Source organism: Pristis pectinata, chromosome 1, assembly GCF_009764475.1.
Source record: "Pristis pectinata isolate sPriPec2 chromosome 1, sPriPec2.1.pri, whole genome shotgun sequence".
Classification (NCBI taxonomy): Eukaryota; Metazoa; Chordata; class Chondrichthyes; order Rhinopristiformes; family Pristidae; genus Pristis; species Pristis pectinata.
In genome coordinates, this window is record NC_067405.1 from 101,798,071 (window position 1) to 101,819,666 (window position 21,596).

Consider the following 21,596-nt stretch of genomic DNA (forward strand, 5'->3'; position numbering starts at 1 on the left):
AAACTGGAATTCAAAATTTCACCATAGCATTTGTGGAATTTAAATTTTCATTTTGGGATACATAAATACTTGTGCTTAGCAATGATGACCACAGCACTACCAGATTGTCATAAAAACCCACCTAGTCTATTGATGTCTTTCAGGAGATGGAAATTGCCATCCTTACTTGGTCTTGCCTTTATGTGACTCCAGACCAAGCAGTGTTGTTGACTTTTCAGTACCCTCTGAAATAGCTTAGCAAACCATTCAGATGCCAAGGACAGTTAGTGATGGCCAATAACATTTTGTTTAAAAAATCTCTCTGTCTAAAGAAGGATAAGCTTATCTAGGATCTGGTACAGAAATGCTAAGTTGATTCCAGGGATGCTGGGAGAGATTGAGTAATATTAGCCGCTGTTGACTGAACTTCAAAAGAACAAGAGAGTTATCATTGGAGTGAATGAAATTTGAAATGGATTGACAAGGGAAGTACTGGGACTATTTCTTATGCTTGTGAAGTGTAGAACTTTTGTCTCAGGATAAATTGGCCTTTAGGACTGAGATGTGGCAGATCTTGTTTACTCGGACAGCTAGAACAGCTGTGAATGCTCAGTAGATTCAAGACTGATCCGACAGCTTTTTTGGGTACTAAAGGAATTGAGGATATGGAAATTGAAAAGGAGGTTGGACTTAAAGGAGAGGATTATCTTCTCCTGCTATTTTTTTAATATTAAGTTTTCAAGATTTTGAAGGAAATAAGTAGAATGGATCAAGAGAAACTATTTGCACTAGTTGGAGAATCTAGCACTAGGAATATAGTCCAAAAATTAGTAGTAAAAACAGAAAAGGCTAGAGGCACTCTGCAATTAGGCAGCAGCTGAGGAAAGAGAAACAGTTAACATTTCCAGTCAAAGATCCTTCAGGACTGAAAAACTGAGAAGACAAGTTAGTTTTAGCTGTCAGGACATGCGCGAGGTAGATTGGACGAGGGGGATACCTCTGAGCCGGTGAGGTGGGTTTGCCCTGATGATACCAATGTTTGATTTATATGGTTAATAGACTAAACAAACAAAAGGGCATGCTCAAGTTGTGAAATGCAGGTCAGAGCAGTTGTTGAGAACAGAAATCAAAAGGAGAAGGCTGGAACTGCCCAGCAGATTAGACTTGCTGTGAGCAGAGTAAAAATAAATTAACATTCCAAATGGATAACCATGCAACAGAACTGTCCAGTTCTAATAGAAACAGGAAAAATGAGTTACCTGAAGTTGTTGAATTTGATATGTGTTATAAGTGCTGTAATGTGCCTTGGTAGTAAATGAGGTGCTGTTCCTCAAGCTTATGTTAGCCTTTGTCGGACTTTCAAATACTGTCTAAAGATTGGAGCTACTTTGTTCAGGAGAGATGTTATGAAATATTTTTATATGCTCTATATGGTAAAATTTTTTATCCTTGTTCAAGAATCAGCAGTTTTTACAGCATCATTTGTTAATTTTAGATCTGAGATTGATAAATGTTTCATAATCAAATTTGTTAAGGGATATGGGGTAAAGGTGAAATATGAAAGACCACAGATCAACTATAATGTCATTGAATAGGGAAGCAGGTTTTAGGGGTAAATAATTAAATAATCTATTCCTGTGACCTTGTACGGAAGTCAGACATTGCAGGTGAAGATTTTTGCAACCGCAGCCATTAAAGGAAGAGCACGGTTTGGTCAGGATGGAGCTGGTAAAATTAGTTGACCATATGCCTGCTGAGTAAAAATGGAAACTATCAAACATCTGCAGTATTATTTTCAGCAGAAATTGGTGACTGGCTTTGTCCCAGTTAAATTTCAAACTCAGAATTTAGATTTTTAACTTTGAAGAATATCCCAGTGATAGGGAAAGCATTAATTGTCAAAATTATATATACACTCTTCCTTTGACATCCTCTTCCGAATTACAGTGGTTTATATTTGAGGTCTGACAGATAATTAGGAATGCATTCATAACAAAGACGTAGATCAAGGCTCTTAAACATGTAAAGTTCTTAAACCATTGAGGAATAAGTTGTATAAATAGGAATAAATTGTATAAATAAGAATAAGTAACAGTGCAATTAGAGATTTGAAGCTGTCATTGTGTTATAGATTCTATCTGCACAGAAATAGACTTCTTAAGAGTGATGTGGGTGTCACTGATGATGTTGTTCTGGGAAGGCCTACGTTTGGTTCCTGGTAGATGTCAAGTTATTTGATCTCAGAGCAATATCAGTGGGTGTCCAATTATTCGAGTCAGTTTGCAAAACACGGAAAACAGCAGTCAGAATTCCTGGCAATTGCTTGCTGCAAAGTGAGTAAACACAGACATTGGACTAGTGCAGGATGAGGCTCAGCTGTTAACCTTTACACTTGTAAAGATACTGTAGTTCCTTTATGATTTTATATATCAACTTTGAAAAGTTATAATAATCTGTTTTTATTACAATACAAATGTTCAAAAATTATTAGAATAATGCATTGCAACCAACAGGATTATAGGCATAGATTTGGAAAATGCCACTGCCCTCAATACCAGAACAACAATTTGTGCTAAGATCAAATGTACCATTATCTGCAAAACAAAACTTATAGCTGATTTTCCCCAAAGTAATGATGTGCATGAGATAGTATATTGTATACTGTGGCGACTCACCTTACCGGTATCGAACCGGCTCCCGAGATCGCGAGTGTCGTTAGAGGCCCCGACCCAAGATGGCGCGGGGCCCTCCTTCTTCTCCATCGTTGGGCTAGGAAAGCCCGCGTGCGGGAAGGTCAGGTGACCCGCACGCGACGTCAGCGCAGGACCTGAAGCGTGGGAAGAGTTTCGGTATTAAAAGGCACACCGCGCCCCTGTTGATCAATCGACTTCTGACTCCAAGCAACAGACTCCGTGTCTTTATTCTGTAGTAGTGTAGCTAGCCGCTACATTGGTGACCCCGACGGGCCCAAACATTTTTGGACCCACGATGTCTGCGCAACAAGAGGTACAGGGAGTAGCCCTTAAACTGCCCACCTTTTGGACCCTCCGGCCACATGTCTGGTCCGACCAGGCCGAGGCCCAGTTCCAGATTTGCCAGATCACCAGGGACGACACCAAGTACTACTACGTGGTGAGCGTCCTCGACCAAGACACTGCAGCCCAGGTCGAGGACTTCATCCAGGCGCCCCTGGAGGAGGAGAAGTATGATAAGTTCAAGACCCCCCTTCTTGAGACTTCCGGCCTTTCCCGACGCGAACGGGCCTCCCGCCTCCTCCACCTCAGTGGGTTGGGTGACAGATCCCCCTCTGCGCTCATGAACGAGATGTTGGCCCTGGCAGACAGCCACAAACCCTGCCTGATGTTCGAGCAGGCCTTTCTAGAGCAGTCACCCGACGACATCCACCTGCTCCTGGCGGATGCCGACTTCAGCGACCCCCGGAAGGTGGCCACCCGTGCTGATATCCTTTGGCGGGCGAAGAAGGAGAGCGGGGCGTCTGTCAATCGCATTGCCACACCACGTACCCAGCGGCCCAGCAGGCCAGACCCGGCAGTCGACCACACCCCATCCGCCACCAGGTCTGAGACACCGACCAACCAATGGTGTTTCTACCACCAGCGGTGGGGCGCAGACGCCTGCAGGTGCCGGCCACCATGCAGGTTTCCGGGAAACGTCAGGGCCAGCCGCCGCTGATAGCTACGGCAGCTGGCCACCCGGATAGCCTCTTGCATGTGTGTGACAGGCGCTCCGGCCGTCGTTTCCTGGTAGATACCGGGGCCGAGGTCAGGGTCGTGCCTCCCAACAGCCACGAGACTTGCAACCACACACCAGGACCCGTCCTCAGAGCCGCCAACGGCAGCACCATCCGGACCTTTGGCACCCGTTCGGTGCAACTCAAGTTCAGCACCAGCAACTTTACCTGGAAATTCACCCTGGCTGCCATTACACAACCACTCCTTGGGGCAGACTTCCTTCGCGCCAACAGTCTGCTGGTTGACCTGCGGGGTAAGCGTTTGGTACATGCCAGGACCTTCCAAACGTTCTCGTTGGGTGAGGCCAAGCTACCGGCCCCACACCTCGACTCAGTCACCATGTCGACCAATGAGTTCGCCAGGGTCCTGGCAGACTTCCTGTCTGTACTAACGCCCCAGTTCTCCACCACCTTGCCCAAGCCCGGCGTCCAGCATCACATCCCCACCCAGGGCCCACCCCTCCATGCCCGCGCCCAGTGGCTGCCCCCAGACAAGCTCCGCCTCGCGAAGGAGGAATTCAAGAAGATGGAAGAGTTGGGGATTATCCGCAGGTCGGACAGCCCATGGGCCTCTCCGCTACATATGGTCCCCAAGGCAGCCGGAGGCTGGCGACCCTGCGGCGATTACCGACACCTGAACGTCATAACTACCCTGGACTGGTACCCCGTGGCACATATTCAGGACTTCGCTGCCAACCTGCACAGTCGGTCCATTTTTTCTAAGGTCGACCTCGTCCGTGGCTATCACCAGATCCTGGTGCATCCGGACGACATTCCAAAGGCGGCGCTGATCACACCTTTCGGCCTCTTTGAATTCGTCCGGATGCCCTTTGGCCTCAAGAACGCTGCTCAGTCCTTCCAACGACTGATGGACGCAGTCGGGCGCTACCTTGACTTCGTCTTCATATACCTCGACGACATCTTGATCGCCAGTAGCAGCCGCCAGGAACATCTCACGCACCTCCGCCAACTCTGTTCTCGCCTGAGGGATTTTGGCCTGACCATCAACCCAGCCAAATGCCAGTTCGGGCTTGAGACAATCGATTTCCTGGGCCATCGGATCGACAAACACGGCGTCTCGCCCCTGCCTGCAAAGGTCGACGCCATCCGCCACTTCGCCAGACCCACCTCCATCAAGGGCCTGCAGGAATTTCTCGGTATGGTAAACTTTTATCACCAGTTCATACCATCCGCGGCCCGCATCATGTGCCCGTTGTTTGCTCTCTTGTCGGGCGGAAGCAATGACATTGTTTGGTCAGAGGAGGCTGACACCGCGTTCGTCAAAACCAAGCAGGCCTTGGCGGACACGGTCATGTTGGTGCATCCTCGTACGGACATCCCGACTGCCCTCACGGTCGACGCCTCCAGCACAGCGGTCGGAGGCATTCTAGAGCAGCTCATCGAAGGGCATTGGCAACCGCTGGCATTCTTCAGCAGACACCTTCAACCACCAGAGCTCAAATATAGCGCCTTCGACCGTGAGCTGTTGGCGTTGTACCTGGCCATCAAACACTTCCGATACTTCTTAGAGGGCAAGCCGTTTACAGCTTTCACCGTCCACAAGCCGTTGACCTTCGCTTTCAACAAGGTCTCAGATCCCTGGTCAGCATGGCAGCAGCGGCACTTGTTGTACATCTCGGAGCACACCACTGACGTCCGCCATCTGTCCAGGAAAAAGAATGTGGTCGCGGATGGACTTTCACAGCCCACCATCCAAGTTTTGTCCCAGGGGTGGATTTCGGCACCTTGGCAGAGGCACAACAAACGGACATGGAGATGCCCAGCTATCGCACCGTAGTCTCGGGCCTGCAACTACAAGACCTACTGGTAGGCCCCGGTGAGCGCACCCTGCTCTGCGATATCTCCACTGGTAAATCCCACCCCATCATTCCAGCTGCCTGGCGTCGACGGGTGTTTGATTCCATCCATGGCCTGGCACACCCGTCCATCTGGATTACTGCCCGGATGGTGTCCAACAAGTTCGTCTGGCATGGCCTGCGTAAACAGGTTTCCGAATGGGTCCGGTCCTGCACACACTGCCAAACCTCGAAAGTACAGCAGCATGTCAAGGCCCCTCTGCAGGACTTTCAACCTACCCGCTGGAGGTTCGACCATATCCATGTCGACCTTGTCAGTCCCCTCCCAGTCTCCCAGAGCGCTGTACCTCCTCATGATTGTCGACCGCTTTACCCGCTGGCCCGAAGCCATTCCCCTCGTGGACACCTCCACCCAGTCCTGCGCATGGACCCTTCTGTCAACTTGGGTGGCCCGTTTCGGTGTCCTGGCCCATATCACCTCAGACAGGGGAGCTCAATTCACCTCCGGCCTGTGGTCTGCCGTCGCTGACTTGTGGGTTCCCAGATCCACCTCACCACCGCCTATCATCCGCAATCCAGTGGGCCGGTGGAGATGTTCCATCGACACCTGAAGTTGGCACTCATGGCCTGCTGTAAGGGGCCCAACTGGGTGGAAGAACTCCCCTGGGTCCTGCTGTGGATACATACCACGCCAAAAGAGGACCTGCATGCCTCATCCGCAGAGATGGTCTACGGAATGCCCTTGGTCGTCCCGGGCGAGTTCCTACCAGCCCCTCGGGGGCCAGAGGAAGAACCTGCTGCGATGCTCGACCGGCTGCACGAGCGGCTTGACAACCTGGCCCCGATACCCACCTCGCGACACGGACAGGCCCCAACCCGTATGCCGACGTCCCTCCGAGACTGTAAGTTTGTCTTTGTCAGGAGGGGCGCGCACCAAATACCACTGCAGCGGCTGTACGAAGGGCCGTTCCGGGTCGTCAAGACCAATGGGTCTACGTTTGTGCTAGACATTGGGGGGCGCGAGGAGGTTTTTACAATAGACTGGCTGACGCCGGCTCATTTAGACCTGGACCAACCGGTAGTGGTCCAGCGAGCGCGATGCAGGGGCAGGCCACCCAAGTCATAGATTATTTAATTCTGGCTTTCGCGACGGTATCGCCGGTTCTGGGTGGGGGGGCAGGGTGGGGGCGTGCGTTATGTGGCGACTCACCTTACCAGTATCGAACCAGCTCCCGAGATCCGCAAGTGTCGTCAGAGGCCCCGACCCAAGATGGCGCGGGGCCCTCCTTCTTCTCCATCATTGAGCTAGGAAAGCCCGCGCGTGGCAAGGTCAGGTGACCCGTGCGTGACGTCAGTGCGGGAACTGAAGCGCGGGAAGAGTTTCGGTATTAAAAGGGCCCCTGTCGATCAATCGACTTCTGACTCCAAGCAACAGACTCCGTGTCTTTATTCTATAATAGTATAGCTAGCCGCTACAATACAAGTAAAATCATATTTCCATTTGTGTTTTAATGGTACAACCCAAAATGCCAGATAAGGGGATATTTACTGATGAGCTATCTTAGTGCAAGTACGTCTTTGCTACAAAATAAAAATCAACTAACAATAAAACCAGCAAATCTCCCTGCAGTAACCTCATTGCACATCTCCAGTTAATTTTGCAGAATGGTCAGATTTGTGTATGCTGTATGTGTGTGTGTGTGTAAGCTGTTGCAGGCTGTTCAGCTGCAAGATGAGGTCTTGTGACATCCGAGATCATTTTCAATGAAATCACTGTCCTCCCTGCATTCATTCTCTGGAATGAATTTCTGATTTATTTTCTTTCAGTAAAGTTAAATCATTGGTCTGCGAAAACGAAAAAAGGCTACCAGTGGATTAGTGGGCCACTCTTTCCCGTGGAAGGGAAAAGCATTAATGATGCATCAAGGCAGATATTTTCATTGTTACAAGGTAGTCCCTTTACGATTTTATATTTTAACTTCGAAAAGTTGTAATAATCTGTTTTTATTGCAAATGTTCAAAAATTATTAGAATAATGCATTGCAACTAACAGGATTATGGGCATAGATTTGGAAAATGCCACTGCCCTCAAGAGCAACAATATCTTGCTAAGATCAAACGTACCATTATCTGCAAAAAAAAACTTATAGCCTATTTTCCCCAAAATAATGGTGTACATGATAGATGTAAATATATTGGAATATTTGAATTTGGCATAAGATATCTTGATAAAGCTCACCTCTCCTTTGCTATGTGCTGTGGAATAAAGATAATTCTAATCACATTGTGGGATTTAGGGTAAAATGGTGCTAACACTTCAAGACTTATCAAAATTGACATTTACAGCATAATGGTTTATATGAAATAAAGATATACATCAGCATAAATACATTCTACATTTGCAGTGGCTTTCTCCAATAGTAGTATCTGTACCCCAGCATAAATGTTTAACAACATTGTTCCATCCTTCCAGATCAGAACAAAGAGAGAAAATAAATGTTCAAAATATATGAATGAAATTTTTTTACTTGATTGAAGTTTGTTTTGTTTTATTGTAGTGGAATTGGAAATGAAAGATTACACGTTATCAGATATTATTCTGCTTCACCTGTACATAAAGGACATAAGGGACTTTGGCACCATAAACTCGGTGTATCAATCCTACTTCAACCTCAACCCACCTGCAAGGTAATGGAAATGCTGTATAAGACCATTTTGACTGATGAATTTTACTATTTCATGAACGTGAATACTCTTAGATTGCAAAAATATTAAGCAAGTTGAGAGGGACCATAACAACAATGCATCTTTCTAAGTCACCCTTAAATCTGACAATCACACATTCATGTATACAATTACTGGGCTACTCCCTATAAAATAGGTAATAAATTAATTTACTCTGACTTTTAACAATGCACAATTGTTTTTTTTCAGGGTATTGAAAAACAGGTTCAATGCAAATGAACCTTTTATGATCAAAAGAGGAAAGAAACAGAATTATCACGCAGAATGTAATTCTTGTTCCTGTTTTAAACAAGAGCATAGTATTTCAATAAACGATACTTATTTGATCTGATACAGGAAGAGGCCGTTCAGCCCAACAATTCCATAGCAATCCCATCTGTTTCAATCCCCTTATCTTCCTATAATACTGCAGCTTATTCTTTATCATGCTTATGCTCATCCACTCCCCTTTTTAAATTATTGAACAGATTTTATTATATGTTGTCTTTAATGATTTCAAAAGCATGAGCAGCTGAAATTTGGCCTTAACCCCCCACTTGAGTTTCCAAATTTCTAATGTGTGTTAGTTGCCAATTCAGACTTCCAAACATAGTCTGTGTAAAAGCTTGCTGTCAAAGGAGCAGTGACAACAGATGTCTTGCTTATTATAGCTTTTGAAAAATATATGTTCAGTTGACATTTCTGTCTTGATATCCACCCAAAACACTGAAATTCTTCCTTCAATGAAAAAGTTTATAATCTCTCTCACTCCCGACATATTCCCAGCTCTTCAGAAGATACAATTAGTATTATGGCACTCTTGCTGTACAATATGCTCAGGGTTAGCAACAAATCAGTGTGCCTCAGTACAAACTCGGCCCACTCCCACTGGAAACAGGGAAAGCAGGTCGCGTATCAGAGAATGAAACTGTTTTTCAGTTCTAATCCTTACCATCTCAAAAGAACATCTGAAGCAAGAGTACAACATGCCAAAATCACCTATAAGACTTAAACTTTGAAATGTAATAATATCTTTTTTTACATAGAACATAGAACAGTACAGCACAAGAACAGGCCCCTCAGCCCAGGATTTTGTGCTAAGCTAGTTAAATCAGTAATCAAGTGCCCAACTAAACTAATCCCTTCTGCCTACACAATATCCATATCCCTCCATTTCCTGCACATTCATATGCCTAAGATCCTCTTGAACACCTCTATTGTATTTGCCTCCACCACCACACCTGGCAGTGCATTCCAGGCACCCACCACTCTCTGTGCAAAAAAAAACTTGCCCTACACCTCTCCTTTGAACTTACACCCCCTCTCACCTTAAATGCATGCCCTCTGGTATTAGACATTTCAACCCTGGGAAAAAGATACCAGCTGTCTACTCTACTTATACCTCTCCTAATCTTATAAACCTCTATCAGATCTCCCCTCAGCCTCTGCCACTCCAGAGAAAACAACCCAAGTTTGTCCAACCTCTCCTTATTAGCACATGACCTCTAATCTAGGCAACATCTTGGTAAACCTCTTCTGCACCCTATCCAAGGCCTCCACATCCTTCCCATAATGGGGCGACCAGAATTGAATGCAATATTCCAGATACAGCCTAACTAGAGTTTTATAAAGCTGCAACATCTCAACTCTTGAACTCAGTGCCTCGTCTAATAAAGTCAAGCATGCCATACACCTTCTTTACCACCCTATCAATCTGTGTAGCTACTTTCAGGGAGCTATGGATTTGGACCCCAATATCCCTCTGCACATCAACATTGTTAAGGGTCTTGCCATTAACAGTGTACTGTCCCTTTGCATTTGATCTCCCAAGGTGCAATATTTCACATTGGCCAGGTTAAACTCCATCTGCCATTTCTCCACCCATATCTGCAACTGATCTATATCACACTGTATCCTTTGGCAGTCTGCATCCAGTCATTTATATATACCACAAATAGCAGAAGTCCCAATATGGATCCCTGCGGAACACCACTAGTCACAGACCTCCAGCCATCGACCCCCACCCTCTGTTTTCTATGGGCAAGCCAATTCTGAATCCAAACGGCCAATTCATCGTAGATCCCATGTATCTTAATCTTCTGGATGAGCCTCCCATTAGGGACCTTGTCAAGTGCCTTACTAAAATTAATGTAGACAACATCCACAGCTCTACCTTCATCAATCACCTTTGTCACCTCCTCGAAAAACTCAGTCAAGTTAGTAAGACACGACTTGCCCCCGCACAGAGCCATGCTGACTGTCCCTAATTAGGCTGTGGTTTTCCAAATGCTCATAAATCCTATCCCTAAGAATCCTCTCCAGTAACTTCCCTATCACTGACATGAGACTCACCAGTCTGTAGTTTCCAAGATTATCCCTATTTCCCTTTTTGAATAATGGAACAATATTAGCTACTTGCCATTCCTCTGGGACCTTGACTATGGCTAGAGAGGACATGAAGATATTGGTCAAGGCCCCAGCAACCTCATCTCTTGCCTCTCTCAATAACCTGTGGTTTATCCCATCAGGCCCTGGGGACTAATTCACCTTAATGTTCTTTAAGAGACCCAACACTACCTCCTTCTTTATCTCAAAATGCCCTGGCATATTAGCACACTAATCTCCCTATCATCCACGTCCTTCTCCTTGGTAAATACTGATGCAAAGTATTCATTTAGGACCTCTACCACATTTCCATCTCCAAGCACACATTCCTTCCTTTATCCTTAAGTGGTTCTACCTGCTCCCTAGTTATCCTTTTGCTCTTGATGTATGAGTAGAATGCCTTGGGATTCCCTTTAATCCTACTTGCCGAGGACTCTTCATGTCCCCTCCTGGCTCTCCTAATTCCCTCCTTGAGTTCTTTTCTGGCTTCTTTATAATTCTCAAAGGCTAAGTTTGATTTTAGCTTCCTAAAACTTATATATGCTTCCTTTTTCTTCTTGACTAAATTCACCACCTCTCTCGTCATCCATTTGAAACCTAGTAAAATATTTTCAGTAAGATGTTTTCAGTACAAGCCTAAACATAAAAGCTTTTGAAAGTGAGCCTCAGTGCAATGGAATTTTCTTATTACTCAAAATGGGAATAATTCCAAGTTATTTAAGACTTCAGGGCTCTCTGAAGCAAGGAAGAAATGTTCAACCAAGGCACAAATAACAATGGCTTTGCTCATCTATAATTAATTTTTTTTCCATTTATTTAGCTTTGGTAAGGCCTTTATATTTGAATGAAAAAGGAGTCTTAGATCTAGAAAGTAAGCACAACCAGAATTGAAAGGGTAAAATAAAGACAGATTAAATAACAAGTATGATTAGAGCTTAATGAATTTTGGGATTTAAGTAGTTGTAGGAGGAAAGAAAGACTGAGCAATTTTGAATCAGAGGGAAAGAACAAGTTAAATTGCAACATCACAGTGAATCTTCTTTTGAATGCTGTGAAGACATAAGGAAAGGAAAGAATGAGTTTGAAATATTCAGAGTATGAGGGAAGGATAAAAAGTTAAGTTAAGCACAGATTATGCTAGAACCAATACAATTTAGCAGTCAAGGGTTGAAACTACCACTCTAACAGAATCAGTATTCTGAAGAGCTTGGAATATGTAGGGAGTGAGAGAGTATAAACTTTGTCATTGAAGGAATACTTTCAAAACATTTATTTCTTATACAAAGGAACTAAAAAATGGCTAAAGGGCTCTTGAGCCCTTGAACTTTCCAATTAAAATGCCTCAACTTTAAATGTTGTGTCTGCTCTTGTCCAAACAGACTGTGGACGTTTGTACACAAGTACACTTAGATGAGTGCATGGTTTACCTGGTTGAGATAAACCTGAAGTGCCTGTGATGGGTCCATAAATGATAGTAGGACAGATGTCCATCTGCGCTCCTCAATACCCACTTGTGGTCTAGATGAGGAGGATCTTTCTTGTTTGCTAAGATATCCTGAACTCCAGTAGTGTGATCTGGACAATGGCTTTTCCTCCAGTGGCACAACTGAAAAAGACCAGCCCCTAAACTACCCTGAAAACCTTGGCAGCCAGTGAAATCCACTAGCTTTAATTTTTTTTAAAGTTACCTTCCCCTGTGTCTCCTCACCCACAATGGAATTTTGGATCCTGTTCCAGGTCTAACCATTCGCAATGGCCTGCATTAGACAATGATAATCAGCGCCACATCTTTCAGAAAGAATGAACCTTTTTCCCTGGATCTCTCCCAGAGGAGCTGATGGGGTGTAGTCTCTAGTTTTATCTAGGACTATAATCTCACCAAGCTAACTGAACAGAGCCTTAATCCTATAGTTCTTCCAGAGTGCAATAAGAGATGGGTGCTCTAAAACACCTGCTGTTGCTGAATTGCTTTTTACTCCTTTGCAATAACTTAGGTAAAGAATGATGTTGAGGACATTATTGTATAAATCCACAGCAAATGAAACTATATTAATCCTAGTACGGATAGCTACCTCCCCTCGGGCGCTACCTCATGCTATTGAAATGGTGCACAGAGCTATACCAAGTACCTTCAGATAATAAAACTCTTTCACTTTCTGATAACTTCAGTTTCTTCTACCTGAAGTCTCCTTTGCTTTCATAAACTTGTTTGTTTTTAGCTTTACAGCTTTGGATAACTTAGCTCGATGAAGAGTTTTGGGCAGTACATTTTGAAAGAGTTTCACTGTTAGCTGCTATGACAAAAGTATTTACTTCATTCTCTGGAAAGCTTCCATTGCCATCTTGTGCTGCCTTGTTTGCTATTGACGATGAGGTGATAAGATCTTTATTTAGGCATCACGGATTTTCTTTCTTCACTAGGTATTTAACATACATTGGTAATTAAAGTTTTATATAATGAGAGCAATTGATCATTTCAACAATTAAGATGCAGGTCTCTGAAAGTATATACCCTACGCAGAAAAACATTATGAACCATTGTTTTAATGAATATGAATACATTAGTTTGTAGTCAATTCTTCAAACAGTACAACCACATAACATTAGATAGCCTGATGGGCAAAATACCTAACACAAGCAAAAGGACGAAACAAAACTTTTTGTTTAAAACGTGTGTATTTATGCGGTAGATGGTGATGTTCTCCCAGGGGTCAGTGCTAGGGCAGTTACATTTTTTTACTATATATACGGGCCTGCAGGATAACATTTCCAAATTCGTAGATAGCACAACACGGTAAACAACGCTGGGGATCGTAATGGACTGTAAAAGGGTATAGAGAAGCCAGCGGAATGGCAGAGGCGTGCCAGATTAAACTTAATGCAGAGAAGATTGAAGTGATACACTTTTTCAGAAGGTTTAAGGAGAGACCATATAGACTAAATGGCACAGTTATAAAAGGGTAGAAGGACACATGCTTTGGAAGTAAATGTGCAAAAATGTTTGTAAAAGGCATAGCATGTTGAGGGAGTGATTAGCAAACATATGGAATGCTGGAATTCATAAACAGAGGCCCAGAGTACAAAAGCAGAGAAGCTATGTTGAACCAGTATGAACCACTGGTTAGGCCACAATTGAAGAATTGAACCCAGACCTTTGGAAAGGATGAGAAAGTCAGAGAGAAGATGCAGAAAAAAATAGTGACAGATTCAGGAATCAAGGATTTCAGCTGTTAATGGTTCAACTGGAGAAGGTGGAATTTACCTTGGATCAACAAAGAAGTGAAAAGAGGTTTGATAGGGGTATGAATTCATGGCTGGGTTAAATAGAGGGAAGCTGTTCCCATTTGTGATAGCTCAAGTTCCATGGGGCTCAACTTGAAGGTTTTGGGCAAAAGGACCAAGGGAGATGTGAGAAAAAACGTTCTTGTGCAGCAAGTAATGATGATCTGGTACTCACAGCTTGTACAAGTGGTGGAAACAGAAGTCAGATAGGGCTTTCATTAGGAAATTAGATCAACACAGGGGAAAATAACTTGCAAGGCTCTTCTGACAGAGTGGGAGAATAGGACTGCTATTCTAGAAGCTGGCACAAACTCCAAGGGCTGAATGGCTTCCTTCTGTGCTGTAACAATTCTATGATTCATTATCAATCTAAAGAGAAATGTATTCACAGATGAAATTAAACAGTGAGTGTTTTGCAGTACCATACATTAATTCCTGATGCACTGTTGAGTTGACTCTTAACAAGGAAGCAAAGAGGGAAGAAGAAAGTGTGTCTTCCTGGGAAAACGTCTTTAAGTGGACTATGATAGCAGCACGTGCAATATGTTGGAAATATTAAAAGAAACTGTCCACAAAGTTACACTAAGCGTTAAATCTCCCCTGTGTTTTTCTAGGGTTTGTGTGGAAGTCCCATTACCTGATGGAGTATTGCTTCAAGTTGATTGCCTTGTTCACAAAAATGAGTCACTTTGCGAGGATATAACGAAACAGCAAAAGGAGGTTATGCATGTTCAGAGTATTTCACATTGGGCACCTGCTAACATAGGACCTTACAGTCAATCAGTCAAGGTAAGCAATGATGGTGGTTAAAAAGTCATGAATTAAGCAAGGAAAAATGTTCCTATGCTATTGTATACTGAAGACCAGCATTGTTTTTGACTAGAGTTAGTACCTTCTCTCCAGAATGCTTCTGTTATTTGATGATGCAAACTCAAAGCACCAAGAGCCACAGTATTTTAGGAACAGAATGTCTCAACTCCAATGGCTAATTACCTTAGTAGCCTGCAGCTAATGATGGTCCTATAGGGAGGTAGGAACTGCTGCTAAATGTATTAGAAACCACGAGAGAAAATCATACCTTTATAAATGTGTGCATTGTGCTGGAAACAAGACTGATGGCAGGGATGCAAAATAACCATTTAGTTGTAATAACGTTTAAGTAATTTGAGTCATTAAAACTAGCTCATGTTTCTAATATGTAATATTATACACTGCAGTGACAATGGAAACATTTATTGACAGAGCTCTTCACAGCTGTCACTTCTGTTTGGTTCTTGGTACCTGGAGGCAGGAACCTTTTAGTTTCTGTTAATAAAGCCCATTTAGGTGACAGAATCACCAGTGGGCTGATTTTTCAAGGAGTGTTGCCATTTTTTTTCCTTTTTCTTCTCCCACATCGTTGTGTCTTGAGTCAGAGTAGGGTATCAACTACAAAGCTTTTTTGAAATAGAAAAAGTGACACAGAGGTCTAGATTTTTATTTTAATTTTAGTTGTTCCTAAATTGTAAGAAGTTCTACATCATGGAATCATTTCCATTATAAAACTGGACTAAGAGTATGAAAACCCAATGGGACTCTTTTTAAGAAAAATACATCTAGGAAGGACATAATTGACTTTGAGTGGGCTAGGTTTCAAGCAAGAAGATTAGAGGTGAAAGAATTTCAGCTGTACATCACACAGTCTTAGAGTTGTGAAACAATCTTCTGTTTTACAATGAAAATGATAGAATAATGATTTTTGTATTTAGTAATCTCAGGAGAATATTTTGCCTGAAGCCTCAATTGTAATTATTGTAGGGGATTATAATTTATAGCTCATTAATTTTTGCGTTAAATATTTTAGTCTAATTGTTTTTTTTCATGTTTGTTCCCCTTTGATGGTCAATAAAATTGACAAGATAAATTAGCAGCTCTTATTGACACTAAAGCTGATTTTTGACATGCTCCATCAAGAATTGTTCTATCCAGAATAAAACTCTGTGTCAGAACTATCAGTTTAATTTGCCAGTAGAAATGTCTTTCTCAGTTATCAGTAGAAGATAATTAGCCGAGGATCAGCAGAGCAGAGTATAAGGAGGGTTATAAGGTTTTGTGCTGAAATACTGTACTCTGTGTACAGATCAATTAGGACGCTTAACTTCATTTATAGTACGACAAAATTAATCCCATAAAAATGAGTGATCTCAGAGGAGTCAGTTGTCAGCTTCTGGCAGGATCACTTTGCCATAATCTATTAAAAAGCAGCTTTTATCAAGGCTTGCCTTTGTCATATTTTATGGATTTTTTCCATAAACACTGCCTATACTTCATAAATGTCTCAATTTTCTAGTCTATTAACATGACTTCAAAAGCAATTGATAAAAGGACAGTGCATGCATGAAATAATACACCAATAATTTGAGGTGCTAAAGGCACTAACAGTGGTTAAACATCTTCACATGGCTTGTGAAGTAAAACAGCACTAGAATATAACTCATTGCCTGTTGACCAAAAGGGATTAATCAAATTAATTGGGAATTGTAAGGGAGATCTATTCCTGTAGACTCTAAATATTTTGTTTGGTCATCACTAAATTTTGTTTAAAAGAAACAGTAGAAAGAAAATCTGCAATCCAATTGTCTCTCTTCAAATCTCTCTCTCAGAAAATGGCTCTTGAAGTCAGTATTTTGCGATATTTTAATGTGAGCAAGAGAATGCAAACACTGTGGATGTTTTGCAGCAGTTAAAAGTAAAGACAAACAAACCTGTAACTATTTAATTTGTAACAGTTGAGTCAGCTATATTATTCTATTTTTAAATGTTAGATTGCTTACTTACAATAAAAATCTAAATAAAATCCAAATAAAAAAAAATTGTATGAAATTGTGCAAGATGGTTGCAAACCTTATCAATAGCTCATGGTCCTACGGCTTTTTAGATTTTCTGATCAGCTTACTGAATTTTGCTACATAGTAGTAGGAAGGATGCCAAATTGATATCCAACTAATATCCAGATGATGTGATTTTGACATGTCCAGGGCATCTGAAGAAATAGATGATTGACAGATGGATAGACCGTTTTCAAAAAAAAGTACGTGTATTGTATGGCTGATATTGATCTAAAATGTATGTAGGTGACCCACAAATTAAAAAGTAGCAGGTATGTGTTGTGCCAAAAAGTTGTAGGATTTATTTTTCAAAAACTTGAAGTATTTTGAGTTTAATTGGAGCAACCTAAGTAAGGAACTACCTAGGCCTTCTCCCATTTCCCTCATTTTTTTCAGATGAGGAACTGAAACAGATGAATAATAAGACATCAGAAACAATGCTAATCTTTAAGATTGACAAAGTGCAGTCATGTCTCGAAATACGGAAAAGTTAAAAGCACAAGAACAGCCATTTGGTTTTGGCAGCATTGACGCTCCATGCAGATAAACTAATTGCACTTATCTGCTCTGTTCTTTTATTCCTTCACCATCTGTTTTTCTTCAATCACCTATGTGGTCTAATTTTGAAAATTGGCACAGGTTTTTACTCAGCCAGCAAGAATAGCAGCAAGGATCACAGCCTCATAACTATGCAAAGATTTTTCTTCAGCTCCATGTTCTAAATCTCTTGCATTTCATTTCATATGTTTTGCCCTTTCAACTATTGGAAACAGGTTTGCCTCATAATTCTCTCAGATGAAAATCCTTGTTTCTGAGAATGCAGTGCTTAAGTGGCTCAAATTATACTAGTCTAGAAATTTGGACGGACATGTTCCATACAAATTGTGCTTGTATGGAGAATCTATTTTTGGAATCAGACACCATATAATGATATCTTTCACTTAGAGTGTCCACAGGAAATAATCATCTACACTTGTCATTGCTCTTCTGTAGTTGGTCGCTCACAACCCAGCTGGGTTTCCATAGTATTCACCATATGTGCAGTTTAAAAAGAGCTTCCAACCCAACTCTAATACAATATGATACAAGCCCTCACACATTGAATTTACCTCCCTCAGCACTAATTTCAGCCTTCATCTGAATGAGTTAAGCCAAACTGCTGACTAACTATCACAGGTCCCACCATCGCCAACCATCCTTGCTCAACCACCCCCACCCTCAACACACAACGCTGGGCCTGATATCCCTTGTGCTCTCTGTACTGATGCAACATGCAAGGAAAAAGCCATTTTTAGCTGAGCCATTCTGAGCTAATGCCCAAGATTCTGAGGCCTTGGGCATTATTGAATTTCCATTTAGTAACCCCATAACCAAAATGGTTGTTGGCAGCTGTGCAGTGACTGATTCACATGCCTCTGTGGAAATGCTGTTTCCATTCGCTGTGTGCCACCCTTTCATCATTATTAGCACCTCTGTCATATGACCCATTGGCTGGGTTCCACTGGAAAATACCCCTGTGTGTCGTATATAGGCATTCCCCAGGTTACGTAAGAGTTCAGTTGCTGAGAACTGTCCATAAGCCAATTCCTCCCCAGTCAGAAGTGTTTTATTTCATGGTAGCCTGTATCATATCAGTCTACGTACACTTGCTATAATTCTTTTGTTTTATTGAATAATCACCCAAGCACTATCCACGATTAAACTAATGGAATAGATCCTGTATCCAGCCATTAACAAATACCCTGAAACATATTGTTATAATTTTTACAACCTTGAAATGTCCATTAAAAATGTTTGGGAGAATTTGAATAAAGTCAGATTTCTGTAGGTCAGGTAATTCCCATCACAGGGAGACCCAGTAACTGTAAATTTAAAACAAGCCTCTTTGGAATTGTTAATATTTGCAGACAGTTACTGGACTATCTGGAATCACTGCAACCCTTGTGGTGGTGATGCTTTGTGGAACTGCTTTTATAATTGAATGGCTTGTTAGACTGTTTCAGACTGCATCACTCATCAAATGCATTGTATTGGATGAGAAATACACGTGCAGCAGTTTTGTTGTCAGATTGTCATGATTAAGATTATATTGAAGTGCACAGGTTAAATTGGTATTTGGGGTCCATATGGTCAGTTTCAGATATGCCTGCATTTTCAAAGAAGTCACCTCTTCTGTTGTGCTCAGAATCTCTGGTTTTAAGGTGACAAAATTGGAACGACTTCAGCAGTCCAAGCAGGAAATATTCTAATCTGGCTTTCCATCCATCTGCCAAAAGATTCATGATTTCATCCAGCCTGAGACCAAGCAGATCAAGTTTAATGCTGTGAAGCAATGTATTGTATTCAGTTGGCTAAATATTCGCTTTGGGCTACAGTTAGGTTTAACAAAATTGGTGCTGTAGTATTAGCTCTAAAGCAGAAGAGTTTTAGTAAATGGAAAAGATCAAACAGTCAGCAGAACAGGGTAGGCTTTCTCTGTAATAAACAATATGAGAAGCCATCATCATCAGATTGCCAGAGGACTAAGAGTGAGATCAGCTATGCATTGCATGGTACTCAGATTTCTAGGCCCACCCACTATCCCTTTACTTCACAAGGGAAGTGTCATTTGATATGTGACTACAGATTCAACAGAATTATGAAGTAAAAAGATATTAAAATCCAAGGTTAAACCCCTAAATTTTCATTCAAGAAATTTAAAGAAAAAGCAGTGGATTTGATAGTAACTGGTACCATCTGCTGAAATCCTGGTGGGGGCAGTTAGAATGGGGTTGAGCACTTAAACAAAAATCTTTCCAGCTTGATCAGGTCAACTACAATATAAGCAGAGATGCAAGGACACCTGCCATAAACTGACAGCGTCCTTGAGAATCATGCAGTTTGGGCTTTGCTGTGTTGTTTTAAGTTGAAGCAGTGGTGGAATCCCCACCAGACTTAATCTGCCAGGACAGGAACCAAGGCCGGAAGAGATGATTTGTTGTATTTTATTTCAGTTGTAGGAGTTCTCATCCAAACCTCTGCCCTGGGATTCACCATCTACAGCACACATCCATGTGCTAAACATTATTTTCCTTGATCCTCGAGCCTTTTGGCACTTTCTTTTAAGCAAGGCATCAATTCCCCTATGATTTACTGGCTATTTAGATTAGATTAGATTAGATTAGATTAGTTTATTGTCGTATACACCAGGGTGCAATGAAATTCCATGTTCGCATGCAGCTCATAGAGTAAACAGTATACACTGTAATAATAAACACAATAATAAATACAACAACAACCAGAAAACAGCAGAATGATGCAAAGATTGTGGTGCAGTCTGTCGAGCAAAAAAAATGTAATCAGAATTTAAACAGTGCATGAATGAGGTGGAGTCAAAGCTCTGACAGGGGTAAAAGCGAAGGTGTCAGATCAAGATCAGAAAACAGATAATGAAGATTCCCTACAAAAATATACACTTCATATACAAAGAATCCTAATATTATAACTGCTGGATTTGTTAAGATTGATACTAATAAGCGAGCTGCCTTTGTGCAGTACCTATTTCAGTTGCAGTCATCATCTCCTTGTGTCTCATCTAAATGAAAAACATCAAACATTTTCCAATCCAAATAAAAATTGGACACCACTAATTACGAATCTTCGCGGTCAGTATCATTAAAGTTAATGGATATAAAAATGATTGAAAAGATCTTCATGTGAACCTGCTGTTTTGCCACTAATTTGGTTTCAAAGGAAAATGATTTTTGATCTCCCATGCCGAGGGTGCTGAAATTGAAGTGTTCTATTTGTCAGCCTCTTAAAGTTTATAAAACTTAGTATTTTTGCCTCATTTGGAGCTGCTACCTATATGAGCAAGAATTGTATTATCTTAAAGGGACAGATGTTGCATAGTCAAGAGACCTCAGCAGGGATCCCTCAGGAGTGTGTGTTTAGACCCAATCAGTTCTAAGTTTTGTTTCAAGCTGGTGAATGTCATGAAAAATGTGTGCTCTCTGGCAGTGTAACCACCCTCTCAAAAATAAATAACTTTCAATCTGAAAAGCAAGCACCTGAAGAATCAGTGAAGGCAGAACGGGGCAATAGATGTGTAAAATCTGCAGCTGTTACTACTTAGCTGACATGTATCTCCACACAGAAAGATTTATTTTATTTTTTAATGTACACGCGTACAGGTTACAAATTGGTCAATTACAAATATTCAGCATCTCGACTTAAAAATAAATTGAAATCTGCAGAGGTAAAACCAATGAGAGTGAATGCTTGAAAATGTGATTGAGAATCCTTTGAAGGCTCAGTTGTAATACTAGATCCTGTAGCTATGCAATGACAGACACTGAGAGATGAAATCATCTACACCTGTTTGGCAACCTATAATCTACAGTCTTTTGTTCCTGGACTCAATCCAGTCCAAATCTAGGAACCACATAATCTGAAGGAGAATAGCCTTCACCAAGCCACACTCCACTTAATATATGGAAGAGAGCCGTCAACATAAAATAGAAATGCAGAAAACACTCTTTGTATCAAGCAGCATCTGTTAAAAGATAAATCAAGTTAGCATTTCGACTTGATGACCTTTTATCAGAAAGGCCTTCAATCTAAAATATTAATTTTATTTCTTTCCCAGAATCTGCCTGATCCAGTGAATGCTTTCAGTATTTTCCAAACTGTTTTCAGATTTTCAGCATCCATGTATTTCCCTTCCAGGAATATAACAGATGAGTTAATAACATGAGAGTTGTGAGCTCTCTTAACAGAAAAGGCTTGCATGTTCATGTCAGTAACACAGAA

General features: G+C 41.9%; 1 protein-coding gene across 3 annotated transcripts in view; it reads left to right on the top strand.

The window, feature by feature from the left end:
• Positions 1-21,596, top strand: part of dph6 (diphthamine biosynthesis 6) — a 212,506-nt gene that overhangs the window by 99,698 nt on the left and 91,212 nt on the right. For 2 of the 3 annotated variants that reach the window (XM_052025476.1, XM_052025485.1), the window contains exons 10-12: positions 7,375-7,497; positions 8,106-8,235; positions 14,553-14,727. In XM_052025476.1, the coding sequence (XP_051881436.1) occupies positions 7,375-7,497; positions 8,106-8,235; positions 14,553-14,727 (428 nt within the window). Of the gene's footprint in view, positions 1-2,492; positions 2,606-7,374; positions 7,498-8,105; positions 8,236-14,552; positions 14,728-21,596 lie in introns of those variants that run through there. The other variant, XM_052025487.1, reaches the window with a different exon arrangement.